This window comes from Pelobates fuscus, chromosome 6 (genome assembly GCF_036172605.1).
Source record: "Pelobates fuscus isolate aPelFus1 chromosome 6, aPelFus1.pri, whole genome shotgun sequence".
NCBI classification, from domain to species: Eukaryota; Metazoa; Chordata; class Amphibia; order Anura; family Pelobatidae; genus Pelobates; species Pelobates fuscus.
Window position 1 is genome coordinate 207,561,197 of NC_086322.1, and position 12,256 is coordinate 207,573,452.

General features: G+C 43.2%; 1 protein-coding gene across 2 annotated transcripts in view; it reads left to right on the plus strand.

Annotated features, from left to right (window-relative positions):
- Positions 1-9,780, plus strand: part of GC (GC vitamin D binding protein) — a 183,699-nt gene extending 173,919 nt beyond the window's left edge. Inside the window, exons 12-13 of one of the 2 annotated variants that reach the window (XM_063458667.1) lie at positions 5,757-5,810; positions 9,406-9,780. In XM_063458667.1, coding sequence (XP_063314737.1) covers positions 5,757-5,810 — 54 coding nt within the window. In that variant the 3' untranslated portion in view covers positions 9,406-9,780. The remainder of the gene's footprint in view (positions 1-5,756; positions 5,811-9,405) is intronic. The other variant, XM_063458668.1, reaches the window with a different exon arrangement.
- Positions 9,781-12,256: the final 2,476 nt, after the last annotated feature.

Genomic DNA, 12,256 nt, shown 5'->3' on the forward strand with positions numbered 1-12,256 from the left:
ACGGCCTGATCCAGAACTCTTCGCAGGACATGCTCCAGGAAGAAAACAATTGGTATAATGTCGCTGATGGTGCCTTCGGTGCGACTGACTAGGTTTTTTTCTTGTTGGAGCAGGCGGTCGAACATTAGGAGTGTTGAATTCCAACGTGTCAGGCTGTCGCAAATCAAGCGCCTCACTGGCATGTTGTTTCATCCGCTGGATATCTGCAAAGTGCGCCATGGCCATGTAGGAACGCCTGAAATGGCCACACACCTTCCTGGCCTGCTTCAGGATGTCCTGTAAGCCTGTGTACTTATGCACAAAGCGTTGTACGATCAGATTACACACATGTGCCATGCACAGCACATGTGTCAACTTGCCCAACTTCAATGCCGCCAACAAATTTGTTCCGTTGTCACAAACCACTCTGCCGATCTCCAGTTGCTGCGGAGTCAGCCACTTTTCCACCTGTGCGTTCAGGGCGAACAGGAGTGCTTGTCCGGTGTGATTCTCTACTTTCAAGCAAGTTTAACCCAAGGCGGCGTGACACTGCCGTATCCGGGATGTGGAATAGTACCTGGGGAGCTGGGGGGGTGCCGTTGATGTGGAGCAAGACGCAGCAGCAGAAGAGGACTCAGCCGAGGAGGTTATGGAAGAGGATGGAGTAGGAGGAGTAGAGGAGGTGGCAGCAGGCCTGCCTGCAAGTCGTGGCGGTGTCACCAACTCCTCTGCAGAGCCACGCATTCCATGCTTGGCAGCCGTCAGCAGGTTTACCCAATGCTCAGTGTAGGTGATATACCTGCCCTGACCATGCTTTGCAGACCAGGTATCAGTGGTCAGATGGACCCTTGCCCCAACACTGTGTGCCAGACATGCCATTACTTCCTTTTGCACAACCGAGTACAGGTTGGGGATTGCCTTTTGTGAAAAGAAATTTCGTCCAGGTACCTTCCACTGCGGTATCCCAATAGCTACAAATTTTTTGAATGCCTCAGACTCCACCAGCTTGTATGGTAAAAGCTGGCGGGCTAATAGTTCAGACAAGCCAGCTGTCAGACGCCGGGCAAGGGGGTGACTTTCTGACATTGGCTTCTTACGCTCAAACATGTCCTTGACAGACACCTGACTGTGGGCAGATGAGCGGGAACTGCTCAAGGCGAGAGACGGAGTGGCGGATGGTTGAGAGGGGGCAAGGAGGACAGCAGTGGTTGATGTGGCTGAAGATGCTGGACCAGGAGGGGGATGGCGGCTTTGAGTTTGTGTGCTGCTTGTACTCATGTGTTGATCCCATAGGCGTTTGTGATGGGCGATCATGTGCCTACGCAAAGCAGTTGTACCTAGGTGGGTGTTGGACTTCCCACGACTCAGTTTCTTTTGGCACAGGTTGCAATGGCATCGCTGTTGTCAGAGGCAGACACACAAAAAAATCCACACTGCTGAGCTCTGCAATGACTGCATTCTGGTGGTGGACACAGCATGCGTTGATTGGCGTGCTGTCGGGCTGACCCCGGGTGCCGATGCATGCTGTCTGACTGTGCCACTAGCTCCTTGCGACGACCTCCCCCTGCTTCCAACTCGTCTCCTCCTCCTCTCTGTCTCCCCATCTGAACTTTCGCCCTGTTCTTCTTCTTGCCGAGCGAGCACCCACGTGACATCCATGGACGCATCGTCATCATCAACCGCTTCACTTGTATCTGACAACTCAGCAAAGGAAGCAGCAGCGGGTACAACATCATCATCATCACACCATACGTCCATGTGTGTAATGCTGCCTGACTGAGACATATCCCTACTATCTACATCCTCTGGCAATAATGGTTGCGCATCACTCATTTCTTCAAACGGATGTGTAAATAACTCCTCTGACAGATAAAGTGAAGCGGCTGTGGTGCTAGTGTTGGTGGTGGCAGCAGGCAGGTGAGTGGTATCTTGAGAGGTGCCCGAAGCTAAGCTGGAGGAGGATGGTGCATTAAGGTTCAGAGCGGAAGCTGTAGAAGATTGGGTGTCCTGTGTTAGCCAGTCAACTATGTCCTCAGAACTTTTCAAGTTCAGGGTACGTGGCCTCTTAAAACTGGGCATTATTCTAGGGCAAAAGGGAATAACAGCACCACGACCACGATGGCCCCTGTGGGGTGGGCTGCCTCTGCCTGTCATTTTTTTTTTTTGGATTAGTGGTACTATGCCTGCAAGCTACTGTGAGACCAGATATGAGTGGCACTGTGCAGTGGCAGAGGTTGGCAGAGTACACGCTATAGGCCTGACACACCCACTTGAAGATAACTAACTGCTATTCAATCTATAACAGTGAAAAACTTGTTTTGTTTTTAAATGCACGCTATTGTGACACCAGATATGAGTGGCAATGTGCACTGGCAGAGGTTGGCAGAGTACACGCTGTAGGCCTGACACACACTTATGAAGGACACTGACTGCTATTATATTACAGTCAAAAAGTTTTTTTTGTTTTTAAATGCAAGCTATTGTGACACCAGATATGAGTGGCACTGTGCACTGGCAGAGGTTGGCAGAGTACACGTTGTAGGCCTGACACACACTTATGAAGGACACTGACTGCTATTATATTACAGTCAAAAACTTTTTTTGTTTTTAAATGCAAGCTATTGTGACACCAGATATGAGTGGCACTGTGCACTGGCAGAGGTTGGCATAGTACACGCTTTAGGCCTGACACACACTTATGAAGGACACTGACTGCTATTATATTACAGTCAAAAACTTTTTTTGTTTTAAATGCAAGCTATTGTGACACCAGATATGAGTGGCACTGTGCACTGGCAGAGGTTGGCAGAGTACACGCTGTAGGCCTGACACCCGCTTGAAGGACACTGACTGCTATTAGATTACAGTCAAAAACGTTTTTTTGTTTTTAAATGCAAGCCATTGTGACACCAGATATGAGTGGCACTGTGCACTGGCAGAGGTTGGCATAGTACACGCTTTAGGCCTGACACACACTTATGAAGGACACTGACTGCTATTATATTACAGTCAAAAACTTTTTTTGTTTTAAATGCAAGCTATTGTGACACCAGATATGAGTGGCACTGTGCACTGGCAGAGATTGTCAGAGTACACGTTGTAGGCCTGACACACACTTATGAAGGACACTGACTGCTATTATATTACAGTCAAAAACGGTTTTTGTTTTTAAATGCAAGCTATTGTGACACCAAATATGAGTGGCACTGTGCACTGGCAGAGGTTGGCAGAGTAGACGCTGTAGGCCTGACACATTCGCTTGAAGACAACTAACTGCTATTCAATCTATAACCGTGAAAAAAAAATTTTTGGTTTTTAAATGCATGCTATTGTGACACCAGATATGAGTGGCACTGTGCACTGGCAGAGGTTGGCCGAGTACACGCTGTAGGCCTGACACACAGACGCCTGCAGACAACTAACTGCTATTCAATCTATAACAGTGAAAATAATTTTTTGTTTTTAAATGCACGCTATTGTGACACCAGATATGAGCGGCACTGTGCAATGGCAGAGGTTGGCAGAGTACACGTTGTTGGCCTGACACACAGACGCTTGCAACAACTAACTGCTATTCAATCTATTACAGTGAAAAAAACATTTTTGTTTTTAAATGCACGCTATTGTGACACCAGATATGAGTGGCACTGTGCACTGGCAGAGGTTGGCAGAGTACACACTGTAGGCCTGACACACAGACGCCTGCAGACAACTAACTGCTATTCAATCTATTACAGTGAAACATTTTTTTTTTGTTTTTAAATGCAAGCTATTGTGACACCAGATATGAGTGGTGGCACTGGTCAAGTGGGCACAGTATCCACTGTGAGCCTGACACAGAAGCTGGCAGGCAGGCAAATGCAATTAGATTACACAGGAAAAAAAAGCAGACTGATGTTCTGGCCCTAAAAATGGCTTTTTGGGGTGCTGTCCTTACAGCAGAGATCAGATGAGTCCTTCAGGACTGTAGTGGACACTGAATACACTAGCCTAGCTATCCATTTCCCTATCAAATCAGCAGCAGCTACACTTTCCCTCCTCTCACTAAGAATGCAGCTTCAGAATGAATCTAAAATGGATGCTGTACAGGAGGTGGGAGGGTCTGGAAGGGAGGGTCTGCTGCTGAATGGCTGGAATGTGTCTGCTGACTGTGAGGCACAGGGTCAAAGTTTACTCAATGATGAAGAATAGGGGGCGGATCGAACCGCGCATATGTTTGCCCGCCGTGGCGAACGCGAACACACTATGTTCGCCAGGAACTATTCGCCAGCGAACCGTTCGGTACACTCTCTCCTTTTGTGGGAGATATATATTTGATGTTAGATGAACAAAGCAATACCATATTAATGATGATAGAGGGACCTTTAAGCTACATACACTTTGCAATAGTGTTAACAGCTATGCAGTGTTAAGGTGCCTATCTGAAAAAAAAAATAAAAAATACAAATATTTCACCTAGGCCTGTTGCCCTGGCCATCCCACACTAATGCCAACCTTAGGTGTGCTAAGAATACTTCCACAGTGAGAAACCCAATGATTCCCTCCCAGTCTATGTTCCATGCAGTTCTTCCTCCTTTCCTCTGTGACGGTGGTCAATTGACGGTGGTCAATTCAATCCACACAAGCAGCAGACAAGGACAACAGTCAGACATGTAGCAATATACTTATGTGTTCACTTCTTTTTCATGCAGGCTGGGTTACTTCCAGCTGTTCCTCACCTGCAGTGGTGCGAGTGGCTGAACTGTGCACATACACTGATAACAAAGTTATTTTAGAATAGCGGAGACGTGGCACAAGAGGCAGGGGTATGGTTCAGAAATTTGCAAAAAAAATAAAGATTTCTGCATGTAGAAAGCAATGTGTATTATCAAGTCATTAAAAATTTAAAATGCGTTGTGTCAGTGCCTGGAGTGTCGCTTTCATATATGTGCATAGAAGTTATACGAGGAAGAAATAGACAAAGATATTTTTGAATCTTTGAATTTGTTTACAGTATTTTCTGTTTTGCATTAGTATGTATAGAATGAATGTTGAATTTAAAAGGGTTAAAAATGGTTATACATATATAATAATCACAGGAGATTTATTGTATTGATCATATAATCTGTAAATTATTTTTCATAACGTTAATCTCAAATATTTCTATTATGGTCCAAAGACAGATTTAGAGATATGATCCAGACCTGTATCTCGTTATTTATTGAATCTGTGGTTGCTGTTTGTCACAAAGGATAAGTAAAGAAAAAGGATTATTACTTCATTGTATGTTTTGATATTTTAAAGATATAAAATATGTGGCAAATGTAGTTGCAGCTTTATCGCAATGCTTTCATCTCAATGCTTTCTCGTTATTTCACTGACTTTTTTTTTTTTTAAAGAAAAAATCAAAATCAATAATAAATTAGAGACCCAAAGCTTTAGATTCCACAATAAACAGAAAACAATAATTTAACACAGCTGAGTAACAGTCTATGTCAGTGCTATAGATTATGCCAGGCCCACAGAGGAATATGACGTCATAGGATGCAATGATGTACTTATAGTAATAAAAAAATAAAAAAAAGGCCAATTGTGCTGTTTAGTTTTGAAATGGATGTCTTACAGTTTAAATACAGCAAACATATATGTTTACTTTTAATTAATTTTACAATGTAATTAATATATATATACATATATAGATAGATAGATAGATAGATAGATAGATAGATAGATAGATAGAAGACTGTATATATTTTGTGTACAGTTTGTATAATTCAATATTTTTATTTTCTTACTAGATAAATGAAGCTATCGGAAAACTGTGCACTCAGGATCAATGCCTTTTGCAATAGGTTAGTATCTGTCTATTTGTCTCTATGCAGCGGGTGAGGGGGTTTAGTTCAATTTGTGTTAATGTTTTTGGTTTAGAAAGTACACAACTAAATTTTGCATTATTCAAGAAAATATACATTGTATCCTATGTGTGACTAAAGTAATTTCGCCACTGGCTTTTGGAGGGGCCCGTTTGCCAGCCTCCTACCCTATGACTTTGGCCCCTGCAATAGACTTGGCTAAAATGCTTTAACCCCTTAAGGACCAAACTTCTGGAATAAAAGGGAATCATGACGTGTCACACACGTCATGTGTCCTTAAGGGGTTAAAAGGCTCTGTTCATGTGAAGTATGTACGTTTGTACTCCAGACAGAGAGACCGACCGTTAGCACTAATTCTCTGGAACTGTTTGGGCATGGGACTATGTGCACGGCCGGTCAAAAATAAGATTTCCAGGAAATTCCTGAACCCCTGAACTGATATCTGATTTTGATATGTTGGTCACCCAGATCAGGGCTATCAGGGGATGTAACATTTTAAAAAGAGTATGTTTTTTTCTGTGCTTGGAAATAATTGGATTAGAATTAGTACAGTTACTGATCCAATTATCTCCCAAGCAGAGATGGGGGGCAGGAGGGGGGGGAGGGAGGGGGAGGTGGTTGTGTGCTATGTGGGAGTGCCTTACATTACAAAAAATGTGTTATTATTGGTTTGTAAGTTTGTGTCCCTGCCCCCAATAAGGTCCCTATGGGTGTACCCTTTGCATGGGCATTGTCATATATATGGCCTTGTGTGGCTCCCATTACACGGAAATTCGTTTACCCCTTCATGAAATATGGGTTCATGTTTGGGGGATTGGAGAACTACATTTACTCTGGGGATTGCTATAATCACAATACTCCCCTGAGTATAATCACTAGCTCTTATAAGAGCTGTTCCTGCTACTGTCTCTGGACTAGGAGAGGTCTACTCACTGGAAGCTGGATCCTGGTCTTGGGTCCAGGGTGGGTGGAGGACGGTGAGATCCCAACCAAGCTGCGGCGGTTCATGGGGTTTACGGTGGTTATGGTGTTCCAGTACAGTGCTTATGGTGCTCACAAGTTCTAGGAAGCAGCGATAGACGGAGGTACCTGGTCAGCCAGGTGGTCCGTTACACAATGCATATAACATTATACAATACAATGCAAATGTATATAAATAAATAAAAGTAAATTAAGGTATTAAACTAGTACTCTGGATTCCATAGTCATAATACAATAATAACAGAGGTTTTAAAGCGGCACTGTCATGGCCAAATCCAGTTCTTTTTTTTACCCCGCTCCCGACTCCACTACATCTATTTGTCCCCCTAGTCACCTCCAAATGCCCCTAAGCCCCCCATATTACCTATTTTTCATCTTTATTTCGTGCCAGGACCTAGGTCCTGGGCTCCACCATCTTTGTGTGGGTAGATTAAGTCCCTGTGGGACACGTCATCTGCCCACACTAGATAGTGCTGTGAAATTCATGCGCATGCCCAGTTAAACACTCGGTCATTCGAACAGAAATTTCATCTATTCATTAATTCGTCTGTGCTCCTCAGCACTTCCTAAGCCCCCCATGTCCTGCCTCACTCTATGGGGTCAATATGACCCCCATAATAGCATAACGGAGATTAATGGCGCAAGTAGGGGCATGTCTAATAAACAGTGAGCAGCCAGTTGCTGTAAACTTTTCTCATGCTGTGTAATTTGACTCATAACACTCTGGTCGGTTGCTTTCAATCAACCACTCAGAAAGTTATGAGTCAAATTATACAGCATGGGAAAATTCAAAAGATCTTTCCCACGCTGTGTAAAATTACTCAGAGAACTCTGATTGGTTGGATTCCAAGCCAACCAATCAGAGTGCTGTGACAGATAAATGTAGAGACTTACCTGTCAGTAAAATTATTTAGAGCACAGGCTGCTCACTGTTTAGTAGACATGCCCCTACTCGTGATATAGCGAGTAGGGGCAGAATTTACTAATACTAAGTAATCTTTACTTACTATTAGTAAATTTGGCTGAAAGACCAATTTAGGTCTTTCAGCCTTTTGGTAGATAGCTCCCTAATACTGTGGGAATTAGGGAGTTATCTACTAAGTGGCTGCAAGATGCAGGCGCGGCACAAATAGATCGGAATTTCATTCATTCTAATGAAATTCCGATCCGAACAAAGTCCTGATTGGAGAAACTGTTCTCATTCTGTTAGCACGTATAGCAGAATGTAACCATTCTGTTAGTTTCGCCGGCTTTCTATCTAAATGATAGGATGCTCGGGAATAGTGAAAGGAGGCATGGCGAGATCACGGAGGAAAGGTGAGAATTGTGGCAAATCGCTCTGACCACAGGAAATGAAGCACACTTTGGTCCTCCGCTGGTCATAGCTGGTCAGGCGTAGGAAACCTACATAAGACAAAATAGTCCCTACTTTGTCTTATGTTTTAAATAAAACTAGAGCAGACAGGAAGAAATGAAGAACAGATCCTGACTGAGGGATAGAAGATTAATCAATTGGGAAAAGGTAAGTTCGGCATGACAGTGCTGCTTTAAGGGAAGAATGTAAATGTTTCATATAATTGAAGTGCATATATTGTCTGGAGTCTCCTGGAGCCACCCTTCCATTAAGCTTTTAAACGGTTTTAATGCCTATCAGCCAATTCCCTCACTGCTGCTTGAGCTAATGAAGAAGCATTAGCCTGAGCAGAAATGGGTGGCTGTGATTGGCTGATAGTCATCTGACTGCTTTTGGCCCTTTACAACCCTCCAGAAATTACAACCAATTTGATGATTTTAGACAGTTGTAGTGCCTACAGTATCCCATTAAGCAATGATGGGTGACTGAGCTCCAGTAGGTAATAAAATAAGAATTCACATATTCTAGGTTTGATAATAGCTCTCGAGAGAAAGAAATAGTAACATTGACAATGAATAAGTTGTGTTATGGATTTGTTTCCAATATGATTTTTTATTTTTGAGTAATCCCATCAGACATGTAATCCTGGACTATCAGCTTGATTATACCACCATAGGCGTGCGCAGCCTATTGCATTAGGTTGTGCACCCTAAAGCACAAACACATGCCGCGTATGTATGTATGTATATATATATATATGTGTGTGTGTGTGTGTGTGTGCTGTTAGTGTGCTGTGTGTGTGTGTTTAAGAGTGCTGTGTGTGAGGGTTTTTACCAACTGCTCAGACTATTCTTCTTATATGCCTTTGTTTTCTTTCTTCTAGTGGGCTGATTCACTAAATTGTAAGTTATTGTGAATTGCTGGGTATTACATAGAATGTGAAGGCAGATAAGAACCATTGAGCCCATCTAGTCTGCCATAAATGAAAATTTTAGATCAAAATGAAAAAAATGGCTGTTTTGACCTATCTGTTAAAAGTCCCTGTGAATTCCATATTTCCAACAATACACTTAAGTAAAATAGCCCATGGAATGAAACTCCTTGCCAGTGTTTCTTTCATAAAGAAAACAGCATAGAATATAAGTAATAAGTTTTAGGAATTACAAGTCACATTGATTGTTACTATTTATTTTCATTGTTTAAGTTGTGTCAACATAAACTATCATGTCCTCTCCACAGAAGATCACCTAAGATACATGCATCTCCTGTGCAAGGTAGATGAAATGGGAAATTTACCTCCTCAAGCTTTCTGCCACCACCACCATAAAGACTGGCTTCACCAGTGCCACCAGCCTCCCATATGCCTCACACACCTTCAAACCCATCAGTTCCCTTATCAGGATGACAAGGTTGGATCGCATGACCATAGTCACAACCTCAGACTGAGGGCCTTACCCAGGTTCCACAAACATTACCAACAGCTACTTCTGCAGAAACTGTAGTATCAGTTTATGCCCATGGTAGACAGAGAAATAAGCAGGTGAAAGCCTAGCACCCCTGAATAAAATGATGCCATGTGTTCTAACAAAATAAAAATGTTTTTAATTAACCTGATTTTGGTTTTCTGTGTCATTACTGGGTTTTCATAAAGTATCACAATGCTCTATATTGTCCTTTGAAGATTTAATGAAGACCACTAGTCAGTTTATCCTAGATAGTTTATTGCAGAATTGACCTAAAGGTAGAGCACTGTATTTTAAATTACAGTCCCCATCAGGGCCAGCCTGTCCATAGGTGGGGCCATGTCCCCAGGCAGCACTTTAACTAGCCTGCAGTAGGGGACCACCTATCTGTGTGTGTGTATATATATATATATATATATATATATATATATATATATATCGACCTGCCAAAGATGGGGTACATTGACGATGTGGTAGGCTTATGCAATGTATGATCATATAATGTGACTAAACCCCCATTATTTTTGCCAAGATTAGGTGTTTTAAAAAAAACAAATAAAATCTTTCAACATTGAAGTTGCTGTTTAGTTGATAGGTGAGTGCGCTGGTTCTTGTGAATATATATATATATATATCCCTGGAGTCTCATTTCCTCACTTTCCTGGCTATGGTCTTCTCGTCTCGCAAGATGCAAGATCATTTCTGCGGGTTGCCATGGCAAAGGCCTGTTGCTGCTGGAGGAAAGAACCAGAGCTTGGAGAGAGAGGAAATTACTCAAGGGCCCTTCTTCATTGTGCAAGCATGCTGTGCCACTGGGTTACCACGGAGTCTAGTGTCCCCATTCCTAGTCACAGGTAAGAGGCAGGGAGGGTGGAATAAACTTAATTATAAACTAAAACAAAACTGCTTTCCCTCACAGTCCTTATTCAACAGTACAAATGCACACTACACAGATACTGCATCCACTACACATGCACTGTATCCAGAACACACACTGCATCCACTACACAGACACTGCATCCACTCAGGGCCAGCACTACCATAAGACGACACAGGTGGACACCTTAGGGCACACCGGCCGGCCAGAGGTGCAATATCAGGGCTTCGGTTGACCAGCAGAAGGAGTGCCACATAGCTTCCCCAACTGCTGGTCACTTAATGTTGCTTGGCCGAGCGGACCACGCCCCAGTAGGGATCTTTATCCTCTGTCTGACAGTAAGTGCTCGGTGAGCGCACCAAACAGCTTCCTGTCAGTCCAGGTAGAGGAAAAAGAGGCTCCTCTACCGCAGTCTGTTTGGTAAAGGTAAGCAGGTGTGCAAGGGAGAAGTGAGAAGGGCACACAAAAGGGCCTGGAGAAGAGGAAAATGACACACAGAGATGCTGGGGACTGGGACAATGACACACAAAGTGCCTGGGGAAATGAGAAGATAGGGAAGATGGAATGAGGCTCCTAGTGAAGTCCAGCTAAGTTTTCATACCATTTAAAAACAATTCTGACTAATAATGAGGATTAGGGAGGGAAGAAAGGGACACACAAATGGGTTTGGGGAAAGTAGGACACACAAAAGGTGAAAGTAAGAGATAAGAAAGTGGTTTGTGAGATACAAAGGGGAAACATGGGGGATAATACACACTAAAGGGGGTGTAAGACACAAAAGGGGGGTAAGTCACAGAAAAAGGGGTAAGACATGAAAAAGACGGGTCAAGTAACACAAAAGGGGTATGAAATTCAAAAGGAAGGTTAAGAGACACACAGGTGAAGACACAATTTATTTTGGTGGGGCCTGGCAAAATGCATCTTTACCTTAGTGGTCAAACATGCTTGCACTGGTCCTGCATCCACTACACAAACACGCACTGCAGCTGCTACACATACAGTATATAATCCACAGACACTGCATTCACTAAACACACTGTATGCAATACACAGACTCGGCATTCACTACACACACCTCATGCACTACACACTCTAAATTCACTATACCACACTCAATGCATTCACTACACACACCACATCCACTACACAAACACACTCTCTGCATTCACTATACACAAACACACAATGCATTCACTTCACACTGCATACAATACAGACTGCATTACCTACTAAACACAGATATTGCATTCACTATACACACTGGATTACAAAATGGAGGTGGGCGTGTTTTGGTGAGGGAGGCAGCATTTCATCCAGGCAGCACAACGTCTTAGGCCGGCCCCGGTATGCATAATGCTTTAAAACATTTAGGAATTTAGGCACTGCACGCCTTAGCTCAGGTGAGCTGATAGGTTCATGCTCAAGAACTTCTAGCTCTCCGGCGTTAGTAGTGGAGATGAAACGAGTCACCAAATGAACCCCAGATAAGTATTCAAACCATTCAAAAACAGGTTTGACTATTAATAATGAGGATTGGGGTTACAATAACAGTATTGTGCTAAATGGGAGTAGGATTTGAGAGGATGGATAGGGTGACTCAGGGCTAGTGGGCCTTATTATTGTGTAATGCCCTAGTCCAGGGTGCCCAAAAGGAAGATCCCCAGATGTTTTAAAAACTACAACTTCCATGATGCTTTGTCCTTCTAAAACAGGCTTCCCCAAACCCCAGCCCTCCAGATGTTGCTGAACT